At 45.0% G+C, this 26,339-nt stretch overlaps 1 protein-coding gene across 1 annotated transcript in view; it reads left to right on the forward strand.

Moving 5' to 3' along the window:
- The window catches only part of CBLN4 (cerebellin 4 precursor), a 72,725-nt gene that overhangs the window by 31,521 nt on the left and 14,865 nt on the right, over positions 1-26,339 (forward strand). The window contains exon 2 of the mRNA XM_077253170.1: positions 21,224-21,340. Coding sequence (XP_077109285.1) covers positions 21,224-21,340 — 117 coding nt within the window. The remainder of the gene's footprint in view (positions 1-21,223; positions 21,341-26,339) is intronic.

The raw sequence follows: 26,339 nt of genomic DNA on the forward strand, positions 1-26,339 counted from the left end.
TGTGTTCCTCCACCCCATCACTGATTGGTAGCTTGCTGACACTGTACACAGGACGCTGCCAATCAGTGGTGTGGGCGGGGTTATACACAACTCAATATCCTGACCAGTGCTACATCTACAGCAGAGAAAACAGGGACTCTATCAAAACCGCATCAAGCAGCCCAGTAAGCGACACAGCACTGGAATCAAGGTCTCTGACCCCTACATTATGCTGTCATCAGATTAGAAAGCAAAAACTTGGTGACATATTCTCTTTAAGACACCAATCTGTACATTTAAGGACCTCACTACTTATAGTTTCACATTTCTATGTCAAGTAAACCCTTCTTGCATCCTAACACAAAAGGGTCCCTTTTTCCTCACTTCAGCGTATATAATGATGATTGCACAGGTGAGATGACCCACTGGATGATGGCTGTAATTGACAGCTACCATCAAGCGCTAGCAACCAGGATCAGAGTTAACTCATATCCCTTTCGCACCAATATCATTATAGATCTCTGTGCTTAAAATCAGAGGTGTCTCCATTTGTCCTTTTCCCATCAGTCCAGGCAATGCGATCAAGCCATTTAAAAATTGTGTCGCAGCACAAAAATCTAAAAAACATATTTTGAAAATAATGTAATTCATCAGTAAACAGCATAGAATATGAATATGTACCGTCATTTTAAGACATTCCCATGCTCATATTGAACCATGCAATACAAATATGCTCACTATTAATTTTAAGCAGGGAGTGGCATAGAAATAAAAATACCATTGTGGAATAGGTTTTTTATTAATTCCTTCAGCAACAAAAAAAAATCATATAAATTGAATGCGGACATTTTTGCTTGAAAATTATGTAAAATAAAAGACATGTCTGGTAAAAAGAAGGCATTTAAAAAATTATATAACCTGGCGAAAATGAGGAGACAAAAATGAAAAAAACAACAAACAAAAAAAATAAGTAAATTCCTTACTATAACTTTTTAGGTCTATTGTCACAGTTTAGTAATACAGAGCTACAAATCCAATATAAAGACATTCAATGAACTGTCCAAGCTTTAGATGAAGGTATGCAGTCACTCTTTGCTAACTCCTTACAGTGTGTGCACCACACGCTGTCAAGATTTTCCATACTTGCATACTTCCGACCATATTCTGTATTGACTTGCTCGACCTTGCTCAACTCACTTATATTGCATGAGGTCTAGTCGGCACGTGAATCTATGTATGCAAATCAGATACTTGTGGTCACATGACCACCCGGTCTCAACAGCAACAGTGGAGAATCCCTACAGCATGGAGTGTGCTTGCTGAAAGGATTCATCCCAAGGACTTGTGCACAGTTCTGAAGTAACTCGGCAGAGAGGTTGCTCCAAACATTTAGGAGAACTAACCACCAATCTCCTGTGAATGTAAGGCTTTTGCAAATCCTTCTGCAAGTGATTATACAGCCCCACACAGCCCTAATCTCATGTGAGGTGGCCAGGGTGGTAGTCATTGCGAGAGACTGTTATGTTCCCACACCCTGGCACCCCACAAAGAACCTGTAATGTTCTGTCTGTTGTGTGTGCAAATCAGAACACTCACTTTAGACTTCGAGGTTTCTTCTGGTCATGCACCTTTGGTTCCAGATTCGAGTCCACAATAACGATTCCAGACTCAGGGTTCATATCGAACAACTCAACTTTACTCAAACACAGGAGTTCCGGTACAAATGCAGTACAGTTCATTTTCTTTTGCAATTCCTGATCTTTCCCTGCACATCCTTATAATCCTAGTCCCAAAGATATTAATTTCACCCCTGCAGCTCTCATGCCCTTAGGTCCACTAGTTTCATTCAATCTCCCATCTGGCTTCCCTTGGAAGAACAAAAAGTCACTTGTCGCTCTGCCTAATTTAGGTCGTAGACCCCGGATATCTCCTGAAGGATCACTGAACTTGATAGCGACCGCCGCATGCTGCTTCTCTTTGGGGTCCCGTATTTCCTTTATACTCTCCAGCCTCTTGGCTTATCTGTCTTCTATCTCCTCTTGCAATAACCCCAGCCCAGGAAGTCTCTACGCTCAAGTACCTTACACCCATCTCTAACTCCTCCCAACCGGGAAAGTCCCTTATCATGTGGGCATAACTTCTCTTAATAGTACTGCACTATAGTGCCCCCATTGAACTGTATTTCTTATTCTTAACTATGCTATCTATTGTTTCTAGCCTTATGCTGTTCCTTTCAACACAGTACAGCATTATAAATATACAGGCAGGTTCACCAATACATACAACAGTCATAAAAGCTTACATTTGTTTTAAAGGGGAAGGAAGAAGTGCAGCCTAACTCTGTCACACCCTTACATTCCTCCCTTCTAAAACATGGTCATCCCTGACCACACAATACTGATAGGATACCAAGGAATCCACACATATAAAATTTATTTAACTTTAACATTTCCTACTTTTAATACACCTAATATCAACATTTTCTTTTGGCCAACATTACACATTTTCCCGCAGATGCATGGACACAGTCTCTTTTAACCTGACATGATCCTCGCATTGTCCGTCCAGTTGTACGAATCCATTTGACCTTGGTCCCACTGACATAGGGACCCAGACACAGGGTGTTAAAGTACTTTTGTCAATGTGGATCCACATGACCCCCGATCCCTTTCCATGGGGATCCCGACAGAGTTTCCAAGTTCCTATTTAAATATGGGTCCGACTGACCCCGATCCCCTTGCTCCTGGGACCAGGACACACATCGTGATCATTTACAACATTCCAGGCCCATTGGCCAGTTCTTTCCTGCTTCGGGTGTACAAACTCAGGAAGTCCTTTTAAAATTTAACGGCCCAGTGGTCAACTCACCACAGCTCCATCAGTCCAGGCGCACTCACAGTCCATATTGTCCTGACCCGGCTCGCTTCTCGGGGCCTGTTCAGGCTTTCCCTTTCCTCCTTTTACAGAGTACAGCCTGTAAGGACTGGCGGAACGCACCAAGTTAATATGGATGTTATAGTTGGTGCATTCGCAGCCTGGGGTCCACCGTGCAGGAGACAACCTGCTGCTAGAAAATGACGGCACTATATGGCGGTATAAGTGAACTCAGTTACTTCACTGAGTCACACAGAAAAGAACACACTGTGCCCTGTTAGCATTACAGGGGAACACAGATAACTGCTGAGCTGATGGCAGTCAGTGGTCACACAGAGAAGCACACAAAAACTCCTCACCGGAGGTGCCAGTATTCTAGGGGCTTATTTCAGCCGGGTCCCTGAATACAATGATACAGGCGCGACCACAATTAGCAAGCTCATAACATGAAGTGATACTAGCGCATGGCCGTGCGGCCATGCAAACCTTTTATAGCTGCAGCAGCTTCAGGACCTTCCTAGAGGACCAATGGAAGCTTGTCATGAATCCCCAATGGCTAGGGATAGCACAGGACAAGCAAAGTACAAATAAATAACGGACGAGCTCTAGGGTGATGGAACCTGGGCTGACCGCTGCCCTACGCCTGACAAACGCAACTAGAGATAGCCAGGGAGCGTGCCTACGTTGGTTCTAGACGCCACGCACCAGCCTAAGAGCTAACTAGTACTGCAGAGAAAATAAAGACCTCACTTGCCTCCAGAGGAATGAACCCCAAAAGATATAGTTGCCCCCTCACATGTATTGACGGTGAAATGAGAGGAAGGCACACACATAGAGATGATATATATAGATTCAGCAAATTGAGGCCCGCTGTAAACTAGAAAGCAGAACGATACAAAAGGGGACTGAGCGGTCAGCAAAAAACCCTAATCAAAAAACCATCCTGAGATTACAAGAACCCATGTGCCAACTCATGGCACATGGGGAGAACCTCAGTCCACTAGAGCTACCAGCTAGCATAGAGACATAATAAGCAAGCTGGACAAAAAACCAAACAACTGAAAATCAGCACTTAGCTTATCCTGAAAGATCTGGGAGCAGGTAGGCAGGAACCAAACAGAGCACATCTGAATACATTGATAGCCGGCAAGGAAATGACAGAAAGGCCAGGTAAAATAGGAAACACCCAGCCTCTGATGGACAGGTGGAAACCAAAGGCCGCAACCCACCAAAGTCACCCAGTACCAGCAGTAACCACCAGAGGGAGCCCACAAACAGAATCCACAACAGTACCCCCCCCTTGAGGAGGGGTCACCGAACCCTCACGAGAACCCCCAGGGCGATCAGGGTGAGCTCTATGGAAGGCGCGAACCAAATCAGTCGCATGAACATCGGAGGCGATCACCCAGGAATTATCCTCCTGACCATAACCCTTCCACTTAACCAAATACTGGAGTTTGCGTCTGGAAACACGAGAATCCAAGATCTTCTCAACAACATACTCCAATTCTCCCTCCACCAGCACCGGAGCAGGAGGCTCAACCGAAGGAACAACGGGCACCTCATACCTCCGCAACAACGACCGATGGAACACATTATGAATAGCAAACGATGCTGGGAGATCCAAACGAAAAGATACAGGGTTAAGAATCTCCGAGATCCTATAAGGACCGATGAACCGAGGCTTGAACTTAGGAGAAGAGACCTTCATAGGGACAAAACGAGAAGACAACCACACCAAATCCCCAACAAGAAGTCGGGGACCCACGCGGCGACGGCGATTAGCAAACTGCTGAGTCTTCTCCTGAGATAACTTCAAATTGTCCACCACCTGATTCCAAATCTGATGTAGCCTGTCCACCACCATGTCCACTCCAGGACAATCCGAAGACTCCACCTGACCAGAGGAAAAACGAGGATGAAACCCCGAATTACAAAAAAAAGGAGAGACCAACGTGGCAGAACTAGCCCGATTATTAAGAGCAAATTCGGCCAGTGGCAAAAAAGCAACCCAGTCATCTTGGTCAGCAGAAACAAAACACCTCAAATAAGTTTCCAAGGTCTGATTAGTTCGCTCCGTCTGGCCATTCGTCTGAGGATGGAATGCAGACGAGAAAGACAAATCAATGCCCATCTTGGCACAAAACGTCCGCCAAAATCTAGACACAAACTGGGATCCCCTGTCAGAAACGATATTCTCCGGAATCCCATGCAAACGAACCACGTTCTGAAAAAATAAAGGGACCAACTCAGAGGAGGAAGGCAACTTAGGCAAGGGCACCAAATGAACCATCTTAGAAAAGCGGTCACACACAACCCAGATAACGGACATTTTCTGTGAAACCAGGAGATCAGAAATAAAATCCATGGAAATGTGCGTCCAAGGCCTCCTCGGGATGGGCAAGGATAACAACAACCCACTGGCCCGAGAACAGCAAGGCTTAGCTCGAGCACACACTTCACAAGACTGCACAAAGTTACGCACATCCCTAGACAAGGAAGGCCACCAAAAAGACCTGGCCACCAAGTCTCTAGTACCAAATATTCCAGGATGACCAGCCAACACAGAAGAATGGACCTCGGAGATGACTCTACTGGTCCAATCATCCGGAACAAACAGTCTTTCTGGTGGACAACGATCCGGTTTATCCACCTGAAACTCCTGCAATGCACGTCGCAAGTCTGGGGATACGGCGGACAATATTACCCCATCCCAAAGGATACCAGTAGGCCCAGAGTCTCCAGGAGAGTCAGGCACAAAACTCCTGGAAAGAGCATCTGCCTTCACATTCTTTGAACCTGGCAGGTATGAAACCACGAAATTGAAACGAGAAAAAAACAACGACCAACGAGCCTGTCTAGGATTCAAACGCCTGGCAGACTCAAGGTAAATGAGATTCTTGTGATCAGTCAAGACCACCACACGATGTTTAGCACCCTCAAGCCAATGACGCCACTCCTCAAATGCCCACTTCATGGCCAAAAGCTCCCGATTACCCACATCATAATTGCGCTCGGCGGGCGAGAATTTTCTAGAGAAGAATGCACATGGCTTCATCACCGAGCCATCAGAACTTCTCTGTGACAAAACCGCCCCCGCTCCAATCTCGGAAGCATCAACCTCAACCTGAAAAGGAAGTGAAACATCTGGTTGACAACACAGGAGCAGAAGAAAACCGGCGCTTAAGTTCCTGAAAGGCCCCCACAGCCGCAGGAGACCAATTAGCAACATCAGCACCCTTTTTAGTTAAATCAGTCAAAGGTTTAACAATACTGGAAAAATTTGCAATGAACCGACGATAAAAATTAGCAAACCCCAAGAACTTCTGTAGGCTCTTAACAGATGTAGGTTGTGTCCAGTCACAAATTGCCTGAACCTTAACGGGATCCATCTCAATAGTAGAAGGAGAAAAAATGTACCCCAAAAAAGAAATCTTCTGGACTCCGAAGAGACACTTTGAGCCCTTCACAAACAGAGAATTGGCCCGCAGAACCTGAAACACCTTCCTGACCTGTAGAACATGAGACTCCCAGTCATCAGAAAACACCAAAATATCATCCAAATACACAATCATAAACTTATCCAGATATTAACGGAAAATATTGTGCATAAAGGACTGAAAGACTGACGGAGCATTGGAGAGTCCAAAAGGCATTACCAAATACTCAAAATGGCCCTCAGGCGTATTAAATGCGGTTTTCCACTCATCACCTTGTTTTATCCGCACCAGATTATACGCACCGCGAAGATCTATCTTAGTGAACCACCTAGCCCCCTTAATGCGAGCAAACAAGTCAGTCAATAATGGCAATGGATACTGATATTTGACTGTAATCTTATTCAGAAGGCGATAATCTATACAAGGCCTCAGGGAACCATCTTTTTTTGCCACGAAAAAAAAACCTGCTCCCAGAGGGGACGAAGATGGACGAATATGTCCCTTTTCCAAGGACTCCTTAATATAATTCCGCATAGCAGTATGCTCTGGCAGTGACAGATTAAATAAACGACCCTTAGGGAACTTACTGCCAGGAATCAATTCTATAGCACAGTCACAATCTCTATGAGGAGGGAGCGAATTGAGCTTAGGCTCCTCAAAAATATCCCTATAGTCAGACAAAAACTCAGGGATCTCAGAAGGAGTAGATGAAGCGATAGAAATCGGAGGTGCATCATCATGAACACCCTGACATCCCCAGCTTAACACAGACATTGTTTTCCAGTCCAGGACAGGATTATGAGTTTGTAACCATGGCAGACCCAGCACTAGTACATCATGTAAATTATACAGTACAAGGAAGCGAATCACCTCCTGATGAACGGGAGTCATGCGCATGATCACTTGTGTCCAATACTGCGGTTTATTCATAGCCAATGGTGTAGAGTCAATTCCCTTCAGAGGAATAGGGACTTCCAGAGGCTCCAGACTAAAACCGCAGCGTTTAGCAAATGACCAATCCATAAGACTCAGGGCAGCGCCCGAATCCACACAGGCATCAACGGAAATGGAAGACAGTGAAAAAATCAGAGTCACAGACAAAATGAACTTAGGCTGCAGAGTACCAATGGCAAAAGATTTATCAAGCTTTTTTGTGCGTTTAGAGCATGCTGATATAACATGAGCTGAATCACCACAATAAAAACACAATCCATTTTTCCGCCTATAATTTTGCCGTTCACTTCTGGACTGAATTCTATCACATTGCATAGTCTCAGGTGCCTGTTCAGAAGACACCGCCAACTGGTGCACGGGTTTGCGCTCCCGCAAACGCTGATCAATCTGAATGGCCATAGCCATAGACTCATTCAGACCTGTAGGCGTAGGGAACCCCACCATAATATCCTTAATGGCCTCAGAAAGACCATTTCTGAAGTTTGCAGCCAGGGCGCACTCATTCCACTGAGTAAGCACCGACCATTTCCGAAATTTTTGACAATATATTTCCGCTTCATCATGCCCCTGAGAGAGGGCTAATAAAGCCTTTTCAGCCTGAATCTCCAGGTTGGGTTCCTCATAGAGCAATCCCAATGCCAGAAAAAACGCATCCACACTGAGCAATGCAGGATCCCCTGGTGCCAATGCAAATGCCCAATTCTGAGGGTCGCCCCGCAGGAAAGATATTACAATCCTGACCTGTTGAGCAGGGTCTCCAGAGGAGCGAGATTTTAAAGAAAGAAACAATTTACAATTGTTCCTGAAATTCAGGAAGGTAGATCTATCTCCAGAGAAGAACTCTGGAATAGGAATTCTAGGTTCAGACATGGGAGTGTGAACAACAAAATCCTGTATGTTTTGAACTTTTGCCGCGAGATTACTCAGGCTGGAAGCCAAACTCTGGACATCCATGTTAAACAGCTAAGATCAGAGCCATTCAAGGGTTAAGAGGAGATAAGAAGCAGCTAGACAGCAATTAAGGGCTAGGCAGCAAAACTCTGAAGGGAAAAAAAAAAATAAAATTTCCCTTAAACACTTCTTTTTCTCCTGCTTCAGCCCAAACAATTAACACTGTGGGCCGGCTATACTGTCATGAATCCCCAATGGCTAGGGATAGCACAGGACAAGCAAAGTACAAATAAATAACGGACGAGCTCTAGGGTGATGGAACCTGGGCTGACCGCTGCCCTACGCCTGACAAACGCAACTAGAGATAGCCAGGGAGCGTGCCTACGTTGGTTCTAGACGCCACGCACCAGCCTAAGAGCTAACTAGTACTGCAGAGAAAATAAAGACCTCACTTGCCTCCAGAGAAATGAACCCCAAAAGATATAGTTGCCCCCTCACATGTATTGACGGTGAAATGAGAGGAAGGCATACACATAGAGATGATATATATAGATTCAGCAAATTGAGGCCCGCTGTAAACTAGAAAGCAGAACGATACAAAAGGGGACTGAGCGGTCAGCAAAAAACCCTAATCAAAAAACCATCCTGAGATTACAAGAACCCATGTGCCAACTCATGGCACATGGGGAGAACCTCAGTCCACTAGAGCTACCAGCTAGCATAGAGACATAATAAGCAAGCTGGACAAAAAACCAAACAACTGAAAATCAGCACTTAGCTTATCCTGAAAGATCTGGGAGCAGGTAGGCAGGAACCAAACAGAGCACATCTGAATACATTGATAGCCGGCAAGGAAATGACAGAAAGGCCAGGTAAAATAGGAAACACCCAGCCTCTGATGGACAGGTGGAAACCAAAGGCCGCAACCCACCAAAGTCACCCAGTACCAGCAGTAACCACCAGAGGGAGCCCACAAACAGAATCCACAACAGAAGCTGCTACAATACCAGAGCAACTTCAGGACCTTCCTAGAGGACCAAAGGGAGCTGCAGCAGTACCTGACCATGTGACCCCTGACCTCCAATGAGAGGTCTTACCCTGGGCATGCTCAGAAAAGAAAAAGCAGGACTTAGTCCCAGAGACGTCTGCTCGCCGCTGACCAATACTGGCTACAATGGTTAAGCCTGGGAAAGCAGCAGAAACCATCCACACAGTATCAGGCTGAGCCAGAAGCTGGGACTGACATCTCTGCTGAGCAGGCTCCACTGCGGCTGGAGAGGAATGGGAGACCACAGAGGAGATGGCTTGAGATCCCCCCTGTACAGAGGTGGGAACTCGACACCTAACACAGCCCCTTTAAAAACAAGTGTGCTGCTCTTAAACTCCTAGCCTAGGGAAAAGTTCAAGTTACGACCAAAACAGTTAACAGGGCACAATCCATTGAGCACCCTCTCACATTCTGTTTTTATTGCAAAGGGTGATCGACCCCATTAGGGTCTCAGTCCCGTAATCCAGCAGGGAATGTGCAAACGTGCGCAAAAGAACTTGGAAGGGGGAAACAATACAACGCCTTTCAACAAAGTTTTGACCACATTGGCCAACACCAGTTACTTCTGGCTATTCAGAGGCTCCTACCCACAGGGAAGCAGAACAGTCCCATTTTTTTGTGTGCATCCAGCACAACACTCAGTAACTTAAAGGGGTCGCTTCCACTCCGCAATGTCCTTGCGACCGACATATTGAGGTGCTCCGTGCCCCTGCACATATATAGTCAAGTAAAAAAAGGCAGCACACTGCAGCGCTAAGACATGCAAACATGAAACATGAAAACTGAAATGCAATACTGCACTAGAAATATGAAAAATGAGAGTGTTTAGCGCATAAAAATGGCCAATTTTATGTGTACCTGATAGCCCCTTTACGGCATCTCTCGTATATCAGGTCCTACGCTTGCCTACCTCGCTGAGAATAAACGTCTCCATGTGAATGTGTACCTGTGAAAACCTCTTCCCAGACTCATATTCTCTCTCTCTGTGGAGGGGTACTGGACCTGTTGCGATTAAAACACCTGGGCTAGGAGGCGGAGTGCTCAGTCAGAAGGCTAAATAATATATTTGAAAAAACTGACCGTCACATCCATACATAGACTAAGTGTGAACAGGTGCTGAACCTAGAGTAACCAACTCATATATAGTCAAGTAAAAAAAGGCAGCACACTGCAGGGCTAAGACATGCAAACATGAAACATGAAAACTGAACTGCAATACTGCACTAGAAATATGAAAAATGAGAGCGTTTAGCGCATAAAAATGGCCAATTTTATGTGTACCTGATAGCCCCTTTACGGCATCTCTCGAATATCAGGTCCTACGCTTGCCTACCTCGCTGAGAATAAACGTCTCCATGTGAATGGGTACCTGTGAAAACCTCTTCCCAGACTCATATTCTCTCTCTCTGTGGAGGGGTACTGGACCTGTTGCGATTAAAACACCTGGGCTAGGAGGCGCCTGTTCACACTTAGTCTATGTATGGATGTGACGGTCAGTTTTTTCAAATATATTATTTAGCCTTCTGACTGAGCACTCCGCCTCCTAGCCCAGGTGTTTTAATCGCAACAGGTCCAGTACCCCTCCACAGAGAGAGAGAATATGAGTCTGGGAAGAGGTTTTCACAGGTACCCATTCACATGGAGACGTTTATTCTCAGCGAGGTAGGCAAGCGTAGGACCTGATATACGAGAGATGCCGTAAAGGGGCTATCAGGTACACATAAAATTGGCCATTTTTATGCGCTAAACGCTCTCATTTTTCATATTTCTAGTGCAGTATTGCAGTTCAGTTTTCATGTTTCATGTTTGCATGTCTTAGCGCTGCAGTGTGCTGCCTTTTTTTACTTGACTATATATGAGTTGGTTACTCTAGGTTCAGCACTTGTTCACACTTAGTCTATGTATGGATGTGACGGTCAGTTTTTTCAAATATACCTGCACATATATAAACATCAAAAAAGAGACAAATAATTATGCAAAAGACATCACTTCACAAAGAATTAATAAAAACATCAATTTGGAAATATCAACATACAAATATAAAGATAGCATGAACCGTGTGTACCACGAGTAGTGTTGAGCGATACCGTCCGATACTTGAAAGTATCGGTATCGGAAAGTATCGGCCGATACCGTCACAGTATCGGAATCCAATCCGATACCGATACCCGATACCAATACAAGTCAATGGGACTCAGGTATCGGACGGTATTCCTGATGATTCCCAGGGTCTGAAGGAGAGGAAACTCTCCTTCAGGCCCTGGGAACCATATAAATGTGTAAAAGAAAGAATTAAAATAAAAAATATCGCTATACTCACCTGTCCGACGCAGCCGGGACTTCAGCGAGGGAACCGGCAGCGTTGTTTGTTTAAAAATCGCGCTATTACTTGGTTACGTGAATTCCCGGCTTGTGATTGGTCAGGTCGGCCATGTTGCCGGGACGCGGACCAATCACAGCAAGCCGTGACGAAATTACGTCACGGCTTGCTGTGATTGGTCCGCGTCCCGGCAATATGGCCGCCCTGACCAATCACAAGCCGGGACGTCACGGGAGGCTGGACACGCGCTCATTTTAAAATGGGCGCGTGTCCAGCCTCCCGTGACGTCACGGCTTGTGATTGGTTGCGCCGCGATCAACCAATCACAAGCCGGGAGGCTGGACGCGCTCATTTTGAAATGGGCGCGTGTCCAGCCTCCCGTGACGTCACGGCTTGTGATTGGTTGCGCCGCGATCAACCAATCACAAGCCGGGAGGCTGGACGCGCTCATTTTGAAATGGGCGCGTGTCCAGCCTCCCGGCTTGTGATTGGTTGACCGCGACGCAACCAATCACAAGCCGTGACGTCACGGGAGGCTGGACACGCGCCCTTTTTAAAATGAGCGCGTTTCCAGCCTCCCGTGACGTCACGGCTTGTGATTCGTTAATGGCGGCCATGTTGCCGGGACGCGGACCAATCACAGCAAGCCGTGACGTATTTTCGTCACGGCTTGCTGTGATTGGTCCGCGGCCCGGCAACATGGCCGCCCTGACCAATCACAAGCCGGGACTTCGCGTAACCATGTAAAAGCGGGAATTTTAAACAAACAACGCTGCCGGTTCCTGCGCTGAGGTCCCGGCTGCGTCGGACAGGTGAGTATAGCGATATTTTTTATTTTAATTCTCTATTTTACACATTTTAACATTAATGTTGTTCCGATACCCGATACCCGATACCACAAGAGTATCGGAATCCCGGTATCGGAATTCCGATACAGCAAGTATCGGCCGATACCCGATACTTGCAGCATCGGAATGCTCAACACTAACCACGAGACATGTTTGAGGTATAGAGAAAATAGGGAATCAAGTCCATACATATAGGGGAACAGACCAAAATTCATACTGCAACACAGTTAAATGATCATAGTAAAGCGCCACCAGGTCAGAGACAGAAAAAAAAAATGACCAAATGGAGCAGTAATTCATCAATTAATCTTACCCATGTTGCTGTAGGCCTCTGTCTGTGATGCCACTGAACGCCCTAACGCGCGTTTCGCAGATGTGCTTTCTCAAGGGGAGTGTCCTTCCCTGCACTTCCTGATATTCCTAGCCCTGAAGACATTCCTTTCACCCCTGCAACTCTCGTGCCCTTAGGTCCACTAGTTTCAGTCAATCTCCCATCCGGCTTGATTGAGGCAACCCGTAGTTCTGCCCAATTCAGATCGTAGAACCCAGATATCTCCTGAAGGATCACTGAACTTGATAGTGACTGCCGCATGCTGTTTCTCTTTGGGGTCCCGTATTTCCTTTATACTCTCCAGCCCCTTGGCTTATCTGTCTTCTTTCTCATTTTGCTATAACACCAACTCTGATCTTAATCAGGAATTCTCTACACTCAAGTACATTGCACCCATGTCTAACTCCTCTCAACCTGGAAAGTCCCTTGTGATGTGGGCATAACTTCTCTTAAAGGGAACCTGTCACCCCCCAAAATCGAAGGTGAGCTAAGCCCACCAGCATCAGGGGCTTATCTACAGCATTCTGGAATGCTGTAGATTAGCACCCGATGTATCCTAAAAGATGAGGAAAAAAAGGTTAGATTATACTCACCCAGGGGCGGTCCCGGTACGATGGGTGTCGTATTCTGGTCCGGGGCCTCCCATCTTCTTACGATGACGTCCTCTTCTTGTCTTCACGCTGCGGCTCCGGCGTACTTTGCCTACCCTGTTGAAGGCAGAGCAAAGTACTTCTGTGCGCAGGCGCCGGGAAAGGTCAGAGAGGCCCGGCGCCTGCACACTGCAGTACTTTGCTCTGCGCTCAACAGGGCAAACAAAGTACGCCGGAGCCGCAGCGTGAAGACAAGAAGAGGACGTTATCTGATGAAGATAGGAGGTGCCAGACCAGACCGCGACGCCCATCGGACCGGACCAGGACCGCCCCTGGGTGAGTATAATCTAACCTCTTTTTCTCATCTTTTAGCATACATCGGGGGCTTATCTACAGCATTCTAGAATGCTGTAGATAAGCCCCTGATGCCGGTGGGCTTAGCTCACCTTCGATTTTGGGGGTGACAGGTTCCCTTTAATAATACTGCACTATTCTTAACTATGCTATCTAACTATTGTTTCTAGCCTTACAGGCAGGTTCACAAATACATACAACAGTCATAAAAGCTTACATTTGTTTTAAAGGGGAAGTAAGAAGTGCAACCCGACTCTGTCACACCCTTACACTCACATCATCCAGTCTGTCTGGGATTACATGAGGAGAGAGAAGGATTTGCACAAGCGACATCCACAGATCTGTGGTTAGTTCTCCAAGATGTTTGGAATAATCTATTGGTCTGATTTAGATTTCTCTTCTGTTCATTTTCTTTACAGTTTGTAAATTGATGATAAATAAACTACTGTATATACTCGAGTATAAGCCGACCTGAGTATAAGCCGAGACCCCTAATTTTGCCACGAAAAAACTGGGAAAACTTAATGACTCGAGTATAAGCCTAGGGTGGGAAATGCAGCAGCTACCGGTAAATCTCAAAAATACAAATAGATACCAATAAAAGTAAAATTAATTGAGATATCAGTAGGTTAAGTGTTTTTGAATATCCATATTGAATCAGGAGCCCCATATAATGCTCCATAAAGTTTATGATGGGCCCCATAAGATGCTCCATATTAAAATATGCCCCATATAATGCTGCACAAATGTGGATTATGGCCCCATAAGATGCTCCATAAAGACATTTGCCCCATATAATGCTCCACAAATGTTGATTATGGCCCCATAAGATGCTCTATAAAGATATTTGCCCCATATAATGCTCCACAAACGTTGCTTATGGCCCCATAAGATGCTCCATACAGTCATTTGCCCCATGTAATGCTCCACAAACGTTGCTTATGTGTTATGACCCCAATGGCGAGGGTCTCAGAGGAACGTGGAAGTCTGCAGAATACAAAAATCCAGCTCATAGGGCAGTGGTAACTGGGTTGACCATATATCTACTCCTAACGCCAACACTAGAAGTAGCCGGGGATCATTCCTACGTTGATTCTAGATGACACGCTCCAGCCGGAGAATCTAGCTACCCCTAGTAGAGGAAAACAAAGACCTTTCTTGCCTCCAGAGAAGGGGACCCCAAAGCTGGATAGAAGCCCCCCACAAATAATGACGGTGAGGTAAGAGGAAATGACAAACACAGAAATGAACCAGGTTTAGCACAGAGAGGCCCGCTTACTGATAGCAGAATAAAGAAAGGTAACTTATATGGTCAACAAAAACCCTATCAAAATCCACACTGGAAATTCAAGAACCCCCGAACCGTCTAACGGTCCGGGGGGAGAACACCAGCCCCCTAGAGCTTCCAGCAAAGGTCAGGATATAGATTAGGAACAAGCTGGACAAAAATACAAAACCAAAACAAATAGCAAAAAGCAAAAGGCAGACTTAGCTGATATAACTGGAACCAGGATCAGTAGACAAGAGCACAGCAGACTAGCTCTGATAACTACGTTGCCAGGCATTGAACTGAAGGTCCAGGGAGCTTATATAGCAACACCCCTAACTAACGACCCAGGTGCGGAAAAAAGGAATGACAGAAAAACCAGAGTCAAAAAACTAGTAACCACTAGAGGGAGCAAAAAGCAAATTCACAACAGTACCCCCCCCTTAGTGAGGGGTCACCGAACCCTCACCACGACCACCAGGGCGATCAGGATGAGCGGCATGAAAGGCACGAACTAAATCGGCCGCATGAACATCAGAGGCGACCACCCAGGAATTATCCTCCTGACCATAGCCCTTCCACTTGACCAGGTACTGAAGCCTCCGCCTGGAGAGGCGAGAATCCAAGATCTTCTCCACCACGTACTCCAACTCGCCCTCAACCAACACCGGAGCAGGAGGCTCAGCAGAAGGAACTACAGGCACAATGTACCGCCGCAACAAGGACCTATGAAATACATTGTGAATAGCAAACGACACAGGAAGATCCAGACGAAAAGATACAGGATTAAGGATTTCCAATATCTTGTAAGGCCCAATAAAACGAGGTTTAAATTTGGGAGAGGAGACCTTCATAGGAACAAAGCGGGAAGAAAGCCATACCAAATCCCCAACGCGTAGTCGGGGACCCACACCGCGGCGGCGGTTGGCAAAGCGCTGAGCCTTCTCCTGTGACAACTTCAAGTTGTCCACCACATGATTCCAGATCTGCTGCAACCTATCCACCACGGAATCTACCCCAGGACAGTCAGAAGGCTCCACATGACCCGAAGAAAAGCGAGGATGGAAACCAGAGTTGCAGAAAAAAGGCGAAACCAAGGTGGCGGAACTAGCCCGATTATTAAGGGCAAACTCAGCCAACGGCAAGAATGTCACCCAATCGTCCTGATCAGCAGAGACAAAACACCTCAAATAAGCCTCCAAAGTCTGATTGGTTCGCTCCGTCTGTCCATTAGTCTGAGGATGGAAAGCAGACGAAAACGACAAATCAATGCCCATCCTACTACAAAAGGATCGCCAGAACCTGGAAACGAACTGGGATCCTCTGTCTGACACAATATTCTCAGGGATGCCGTGCAAACGAACCACGTTCTTGAAAAACACAGGAACCAGATCGGAAGAGGAAGGCAGCTTAGGCAAAGGAACCAAATGGACCATCTTGGAGAAGCGATCACATATCACCCAGATAACGGACATGCCCTGAGATAGCGGAAGATCAGAAATGAAATCCATGGAGATATGTGTCCAAGGTCTCTTCGGGACAGGCAAGGGCAAGAGCAAACCGCTGGCACGAGAACAGCAAGGCTTAGCTCGAGCACAAGTCCCACAGGACTGCACAAATGACCGCACATCCCTTGACAAGGAAGGCCACCAAAAGGACCTGGCCACCAGATCTCTGGTGCCAAAAATTCCCGGGTGACCTGCCAACACCGAGGAATGAACCTCGGAAATGACTCTGCTGGTCCACTTATCCGGGACAAACAGTCTGTCAGGTGGACAAGACTCAGGCCTATCAGCCTGAAATCTCTGCAACACACGTCGCAGATCCGGAGAAATAGCTGACAAGATAACTCCATCTTTAAGAATACCAACAGGATCAGCGACTCCAGGAGCATCAGGCACAAAGCTCCTAGAAAGAGCATCGGCCTTCACATTCTTTGAACCTGGTAAATACGAGACAACAAAATCAAAGCGGGAGAAAAACAATGACCAGCGGGCCTGTCTCAGATTAAGGCGTTTAGCAGACTCGAGATACATCAGATTTTTGTGATCAGTCAAGACCACCACACGATGCTTAGCACCCTCGAGCCAATGATGCCACTCCTCAAATGCCCATTTCATGGCCAACAACTCCCGATTGCCCACATCATAATTTCGCTCGGCAGGCGAAAACTTCCTAGAGAAAAAGGCACAAGGTTTCATAACAGAGCAACCAGGGCCTCTCTGCGACAAAACGGCCCCTGCCCCAATCTCCGAAGCATCCACCTCAACCTGAAAGGGAAGTGAGACGTCAGGCTGGCACAAAACAGGCGCCGAAGTAAACCGGCGTTTCAACTCCTGGAAAGCCTCCACGGCAGCAGGAGCCCAGTTAGCTACATCGGAGCCCTTCTTGGTCATATCCGTCAAAGGTTTCACAATGCTAGAAAAATTAGCGATAAAACGACGGTAGAAGTTAGCGAAGCCCAAGAACTTCTGAAGACTCTTAACTGACGAGGGCTGAGTCCAATCAAGAATAGCTCGGACCTTGACTGGGTCCATCTCCACAGCAGAAGGGGAAAAAATGAACCCCAAAAAGGGAACCTTCTGTACACCAAAGAGACACTTTGAGCCCTTGACAAACAAAGAATTTTCACGCAAAATTTTAAAGACCAACCTGACCTGCTCCACATGCGAATCCCAATTATCAGAAAAAACCAAAATATCATCCAGATAAACAATCAAAAATTTATCCAGATACTTCCGGAAAATGTCATGCATAAAGGACTGAAAAACTGAAGGCGCATTGGAGAGCCCAAAAGGCATCACCAAGTACTCAAAATGACCTTCGGGCGTATTGAATGCGGTTTTCCATTCATCACCTTGCTTAATGCGCACAAGGTTGTACGCACCACGAAGGTCTATCTTGGTGAACCACTTGGCACCCTTAATCCGGGCAAACAAGTCAGACAACAGCGGTAAAGGATACTGAAATTTGACAGTGATCTTATTTAAAAGCCGATAATCAATACAAGGTCTCAAAGATCCGTCCTTTTTTGCCACAAAAAAGAATCCCGCACCAAGAGGGGAAGAAGACGGACGAATATGTCCTTTCTCCAGAGACTCCTTGATATATGAACGCATAGCGGTATGTTCAGGTACCGACAGATTAAACAGTCTTCCCTTAGGAAATTTACTGCCTGGGATCAAATCTATAGCACAGTCACAGTCCCTATGAGGAGGCAGTGCACTGGACTCAGACTCACTGAAGACATCCTGATAATCAGACAAATACTCCGGAACTTCCGAAGGCGTAGAAGAAGCAATAGACACAGGCAGGGAATCCTCATGAATACCACGACAGCCCCAACTTGAGACTGACATAGCCTTCCAGTCCAGGACTGGATTATGGGTCTGTAACCATGGCAGCCCTAAAACAACCAAATCATGCATTTTATGTAAAACCAGAAAACGTATCACCTCGCGGTGTTCAGGAGTCATGCACATGGTAACCTGTGTCCAATACTGCGGTTTATTTGCTGCCAATGGTGTAGCATCAATACCCCTAAGAGGAATAGGATTTTCTAATGGTTCAAGAGTAAAACCACAGCGCTTAGCAAATGAGAGATCCATGAGACTCAGGGCAGCACCTGAATCTACAAACGCCATGACAGGATAAGATGACAGTGAGCAAATCAAAGTTACAGACAGAATAAATTTAGGTTGCAAATTACCAACGGTGACAGGACTAACAACCTTAGCTATACGTTTAGAGCATGCTGAGATAACATGTGTAGAATCACCACAGTAATAGCACAAGCCATTCCGGCGTCTATGAATTTTCCGCTCATTTCTAGTCAGGATTCTATCACATTGCATTAAATCAGGTGTCTGTTCAGACAACACCATGAGGGAATTTGCGGTTTTTCTATCACATTGCACCGAATTAGGTGTCTGTTCAGACAACACCATGAGGGGATTTGCGGTCTTGCGCTCCCGCAACCGCCGGTCAATTTGAATAGCCAGTGCCATAGTATCATTCAGACCTGTGGGAATGGGAAAACCCACCATAACATTCTTAATGGCTTCAGAAAGGCCATTTCTAAAATTAGCGGCCAGTGCACACTCGTTCCAATGTGTCAGCACGGACCATTTCCGAAATTTTTGGCAATACACTTCAGCCTCGTCCTGCCCCTGAGACATAGCCAGCAAGGCCTTTTCTGCCTGAATCTCAAGATTGGGTTCCTCATAAAGTAAACCGAGCGCCAGAAAAAACGCATCAAGATCAGCCAATGCCGGATCTCCTGGCGCCAGCGAAAAAGCCCAATCCTGAGGGTCGCCCCGTAAGAACGAAATAACAATTTTTACTTGCTGAGCAGAATCTCCAGATGAACAGGGTCTCAGGGACAAAAACAATTTACAATTATTCACGAAATTCCTAAACTTAAACCTGTCTCCGGAAAACAGTTCAGGAATCGGTATTTTAGGTTCTGACCTAGGATTTCTGATAACATAGTCTTGTATGCCCTGCACACGAGTAGCCAGCTGGTCCACACTTGTAATCAAGGTCTGGATATTCATGTCTGCAGCAAGCATAGCCACTCTGAGGTAAAGGGGAAGAAGAAAAAAAAAACTCAGAATCTTCTTTCTTATAATCCCTCTTCTGCAATGCATTAAACATTTAATACGGGCCTGGCAAACTGTTATGACCCCAATGGCGAGGGTCTCAGAGGAACGTGGAAGTCTGCAGAATACAAAAATCCAGCTCATAGGGCAGTGGTAACTGGGTTGACCATATATCTACTCCTAACGCCAACACTAGAAGTAGCCGGGGATCATTCCTACGTTGATTCTAGATGACACGCGCCAGCCGGAGAATCTAGCTACCCCTAGTAGAGGAAAACAAAGACCTTTCTTGCCTCCAGAGAAGGGGACCCCAAAGCTGGATAGAAGCCCCCCACAAATAATGACGGTGAGGTAAGAGGAAATGACAAACACAGAAATGAACCAGGTTTAGCACAGAGAGGCCCGCTTACTGATAGCAGAATAAAGAAAGGTAACTTATATGGTCAACAAAAACCCTATCAAAATCCACACTGGAAATTCAAGAACCCCCGAACCGTCTAACGGTCCGGGGGGAGAACACCAGCCCCCTAGAGCTTCCAGCAAAGGTCAGGATATAGATTAGGAACAAGCTGGACAAAAATACAAAACCAAAACAAATAGCAAAAAGCAAAAGGCAGACTTAGCTGATATAACTGGAACCAGGATCAGTAGACAAGAGCACAGCAGACTAGCTCTGATAACTACGTTGCCAGGCATTGAACTGAAGGTCCAGGGAGCTTATATAGCAACACCCCTAACTAACGACCCAGGTGCGGAAAAAAGGAATGACAGAAAAACCAGAGTCAAAAAACTAGTAACCACTAGAGGGAGCAAAAAGCAAATTCACAACACTTATGGCCCTATAAGATGCTCCATACAGTCATTTGCCCCATGTAATGCTACACAAACGTTGCTTATGGCCCCATAAGATGCTCCATGTAGACATTTGCCCCATATGCTGTTGCTGCGATAAAAAAAAATCACATACTCACCTCTCGTCACTCAGGCCCCCGGTACTGGCTATATTCACCTGCTCCCCGTTCCACCGCCGCTAGCCGCCACTGCTTTCCCCGTCCTCTGCACTGACTGTTCAGGCAGAGGGCGGCACACACGCAGCGGCGGCCGGCGGCGGTGGAACGCGGAGGCGGTGAATATCGCGCACTGCGTTATACTCACCTGCTCCTGGCGCGGTGTCCCTGGTTACCCGGCGCCGGCAGCTTCTTCCTGTAGTGAGCGGTCACATGGTACCGCTCATTACAGTAATGAATATGCGGCTCCACCCCTATGGGAGTGGAGTGGGGTCCATATTCATTACTGTAATGAGCGGTACCATGTGATTGCTCACTACAGGAAGAAGCTGCCGGCGCCGGGGAACCAGGGACACCGCGCCAGGAGCAGGTGAGTATTATTACACAGCTGCTGCTCCCCCTCCTCTGCCGACCCCTGGGAATGACTCGAGTATAAGCCGGGAGGGGCAATTTCAGCCTAAAAAAAATGGGCTGAAATTCTCAGCTTATACTCGAGTATATACGGTATTAACCTTCTATTTAAAAAAAAAAAAAAAACATTCCTACTTTACAACATTTTTCCACACCTTCCTAAAAGCTGTAGTTCTGTAAATTGTGAAATTATCAGCACAGCATTTTGGATCGGTTTAAGTAAACCGTGCTGTAGTGTGATCTTCAAGGTGCTGCAGACAAGTTTACAAGGTGCAGATCTCCATAATCGCTGTCTCTTTGTATTATAGATCTTAGTAAACGTGGGAAACTTTTTCACTCTGGAATCGGTGTTTGTGGCTCCAAGGAAAGGAATCTACAGCTTCAACTTTCATGTAATAAAGGTTTACCAAAGTCAAACAATACAGGTAAGTGGCCGCCCCTCCACCTCCATACACCCTAGGTCATATATCTTCCTCCCTATAAGGCAGTGGTCAGTATACGAGGCAGTGGTGGGAGAGACAACACTAAACTACTGCTGAGCTCTGTACTGCAGTGCACAATTCCTGCACAGCTCTGATGTAGAGGATGAGGAGGCAGCATGTCTGTCCTGTGCAGTCTGTATACTTATAAGACCACGTGCATACATTCATTATTTGGTTAGCATTTTACATCAGTATTTGTAAGCTAAAACCAAGAGTGGGACAATCAGAGGAAAGGTATAATATCTATTGGAGGTAGCAATCCTAAAGGTAAATATCGACCCTGTAACAAGACATTCCACATGACTTAGGATAAAAGCCAAACCAGAATCTCAATTTGTAGACACAGAGTTTCGGGGTACTGCCCCTCATTGCAATGCAAAGTGTATGATCTGATTTGGCTAGTTGAAAGGTGTCTGACGGGGATGAGGCCAGGTTCACATATCTATCACATATCCATGTGTCGCAGACCAAGACCTGACCATGATGTGTGGACAGGCCATGTGTCTCTTGAACCAAACTTGACAGCCATATACTGTGGGTAAAATAAGTATTGACCATGTCACCAATTTTCTAAGTAAATTTATTTCTAAAGGTGCTATTGATATGAAATTCTCACCCGATGTTAGCAATAGCAGGCAGATAAATCAAACCATAGATGTCCAAAATTAAGATATTTGTAACAATAAGTAATTACACAAGGAAAAAGTAGTGAAAACATCAAGAAAGAGAGGTGCAAAAAGCCATGGAAAGTCATGACACCAGCTGAAATCTATGAGTAACTGGAAAGCAATCCTGCCACTAGTGAGCTATCTGATGGTCTTCGCAACCTTATTGTTTCAAAACATACTGATGGCATTGGTTATAGAAGAATTTCTAAACTACTCAAGGTTCCAGTGAGCACTGTTGGGGCCATATTCTGGAAGTGGAAAGAACATAATTCCACCAACAACTGGCCACAGCCAGGTGCTCCCCACACGATTTCAAACAGAGGAGTGAAAAGAATTATAAGAAGAGTTGTCCAAAAGCCAAGGACCACCTGTGGAGAGCTGCAGAAAGACCTGAAATCAGCAGGTATAATTGCTTCAAAGAAAATTATAAGTAATGTACTCAATCTCCATGGTTTGTGTCCACGTTCACCACACAAGACTCCATTGCTCAACAACATTTAGACAAGCATGTGAAATACTGGGAGAATATAGTCTGGTCAGGTGAGATCAAAATTGAACTCTTTGGATTCCATTATACACACCATGTTTGGAGGCCAAAAGGCACTACCTATCACTCATCACTCCTAAAACACCATACCAACAGTGAAGTTTGTAGGTGGCAACATCATGGTGTGAGTTCAGAATTTGAAGAGTGTTTGTGTGTAAGAATGGTCCAAAATTACATCTGAGCAATGCATGTGACTAGTTTCTCCAAACAGGAGGCTTATTTAAGCTGTCAACACCAACAAATGCCTTTGTATAATTATTAAATAAATTTCAGTAAGCTTATTCAATACTTTTTCCCTGTGTCACTTCTAATAATAATTACACATAATTTATGGACATCTATGGTTTGATTTCTTTCTTTTTCTTTCTTTCTTTCTTTCTTTCTTTCTTTCTTTCTTTCTTTCTTTCTTTCTTTCTTTCTTTCTTTCTTTCTTCCTATCAATCTATCTAAATCTATCTATCTCATATCTATCTATCTATCTGTCTATCTGTCTGTCTATCTATCTGTCTATCTATCTGTCTATCTATCTATCTATCTATCTATCTATCTATCTATCTATCTATCTATCTATCTATCTATCTATCTACAGTTGAAACCAGAAGTTTACATACACTATATAAAAAGACACATATTCATGTTTTTCTCAATATTTGCATGAAATCAGAATAAACCTTTCCTGTTTTAGGTCAATTAGGATTACCATAATCTTAATATATACTTACATTGTAATGTCTTCACATCCTGTTCCTTCCAGATCAGCCGAATGATTCACTGACCGCTGCCATCTTTGTACAGGAGGAGGTGAATTCCGTGCAGGTGCAGTGAATCATTCGGCTGATCCCGGCAGCAAGATGCGCGATGTGTCTACAGGCAGAGGAAGCCGGTCACATTAAAGGGGGTTTCCCACGAACGAAAGTTCATTTTAAAAATTGACTGTGTCTGACCGTGTACGGAGCATGCCACATCCCCTGGGCAGGGGAGGAAGCAAAAGACAATACTGACATTACAGCAGGGGATCACAGAGGATTTCTTTTGTCAGGTAAAATATTTCACTGACTGTTTTTCAACAATATTTTACCTCACAAAATGTATCCTCTGCGATCTCCTGCTGTAATGTCAGTATTGTCTTTTGCTTCCTCCCCTGCCCAGGAGCTGTGGTATGTTCTTTACACGGTCAGACACAGACAATTTTTAACATGAACTTTTGTTCGCGGGAAAACCCCTTTAAAAAACAAATATCAATGCCAACATGGCTCCTCCTAAAAAGTACACCAATGACAATGAAAGGAAAGCAGCAAAGGCACAACGTCAAAGACAACAACGGGCAAATGAGACTCTTGAAGAGCAACAGCATCGCTGGGACAAAAACAATGCATATAAGCGTAGGTGTCAAGCACATGAGTCCCCTGATGCAAAAGTCATTAGATTATCACAGGATGCCATTAGGCAACAACAGCGCCACAAACAGAAACCTGCAGTCTTAACAGCAATACCATGCTCACAAGATGACCCATTGGAACCAGCACACCACACCAGAGCACATGGGGTACACAGATCAAAGAAAAGATGACATGAGAGGAGAAGACAGCAGATGGGGAGAGAGAAAGCATACAGGGGTGAGAGAGACAGAGCACAGGGGGAGACAGCTCAAATGGGACAGCACACAAGGGGAGAACACGGCACAGGAAGGAGAGAGACAGCAGACAAGAGGGATAGCACATGGGGTAGACAGGTCAAAGAAGAGAGCACAGACGGGATAAGTCAGCACATGGGGAAAGAGAGAGTGGATAGGTGGGTGAGCACATGGGGGGGAGAGATTCTCAATGCTGCAAAGCCTGCCCCCATCGTGACATTACCGCCCTCCCGATGCAATAGCATCGGGCCTTCATCTAGTTATTAATATTTGCCAAATGCCATAATAATGAGAATGTTTTAAGGTATTTTTATTACTTACTGCAAAGTCAAAGGTTTGCATACACTAAGATTACTATGCCTATAAACAATTCTAGACTGCCCATATAATGATGCCATGTGTGTTGAAGCTTCTGAAGCCACTGCTTCTTTGTGTAGAATCATGGGAATGTCTCAGTCATGAAATTAGCCAAGATATCAGGAAGAGAACTGTGGACTTGCACAAGTCTGGCCAATCTTTGGGTACAATTTCAAAATACCTGAAGGTGCCTCGTTCATCTGTACAAACAATTATACGCAAGTACAAACAAGATGGAAATGTCTAGCCATCATCCTGCTCAGGAAGGAGACGGGTTCTGGGTCCCAGAGATGAACGTGAATGTGCACCTGAATCAGTTACACCAGTTTTGTCAGGAAGAATGGGCCCAAATTCCAACCAACTATTGTAGGAAGCTTGTGGAAGGATATCCCAAACATTTGACCCAAGTCATTCAGCTTAAGGGCAATGGTACCAAATACTAATGAAATGTATGTAAACGTTTGACTTTGTAGTAAGTAATAAAATTGCCTTAAAACATTCTCTCCATCTCATTATTCTGGAATTTGGTACATATTAATAATGATGGTAATCCTAATTGACCTAAAACGAGAAAGGTTTATTCTGATTTCATGTCAGATATTGAGAAAAACATACATGTTTCTTATATAGTGTATATAAACTTCTAGTTTCAACTCTATCTATCTATCTATCTATCTATCTATCTATCTATCTATCTATCTATCTATCTATCAATCTTTATATCTATCTAATGACTAAAGCTATCAAAAGCCATAAATAAAATACTACTAAAGACAATATTAATTCTATCGGATACATCAGAAAAAGAAAATGATATCATTCTACGAGAATGTCAGATTTTAACTCTGTCGTCCATAAAGACCATAATCGCACAAGACTCTGCGTCACTTGACCGTAATAATAATTCCAGCAAACATCTTAATGACACATAAGGCCATTTATTCTTTCCACTTTGAGAACTTTTCTTATGAGCCCGAAACAATTATATAAAAGAAAAAAAAATGACTTTTAAGCGTAGACTGAAATTAATCACATTTCCGGCATTTTCGCCCATTCTCGTTTTATCGGCTGTTGCAGAAAGGTCGTCATTGTTCTGTCTTAAAATGGCATAAAATATCAGAAATAATCTACATAGATCATTTGTTCTTCACTTCTTATGTCAACACCTTTCTAGGAAGATTTATGGAATATTCTTTTAGAAAATGAGTTGTGTCTCCTATAGCAACAACGTGTGGTACGGTGTGTCTGACATTCTGCACGGTGTCCACCAGGAGTAGTACCCTAAATGATAGATATGAGATAGATAGATAGATAGATAGATAGATAGATAGATAGATAGATAGATAGATAGATAGATAGATAGATAGATAGATAGATAACCTCTCCGGACAGTCCTATAGGATAGGATATGCAACCGATGTGTGATCGGTGCAGTCCTGGCAGCTAGTTTTGAGTTTTTTAAATTTATGTATTTGTGGCTACACATACCGTATTTTCCGGCGTATAAGACGACTGGGCGTATAAGACGACCCCCCAACTTTACCAGTTAAAAAATAAAATCTTCTTAAAAGTTGGGGGTCTTCTTATACACCGTATGTCGTCTTATAGGGCCGGTGAATATGTGCCTTTTGGGGGGGGGGGGAGTGATCCTGATGAGGACGAGGGGGCGTCTCACAGGAAAGTGAGTATCCCCCATTACCTTATCATAGCGCTGCAGCGTGGGGTCTCTGTGCTGGG

This window comes from Ranitomeya variabilis, chromosome 4 (genome assembly GCF_051348905.1).
Source record: "Ranitomeya variabilis isolate aRanVar5 chromosome 4, aRanVar5.hap1, whole genome shotgun sequence".
NCBI classification, from domain to species: Eukaryota; Metazoa; Chordata; class Amphibia; order Anura; family Dendrobatidae; genus Ranitomeya; species Ranitomeya variabilis.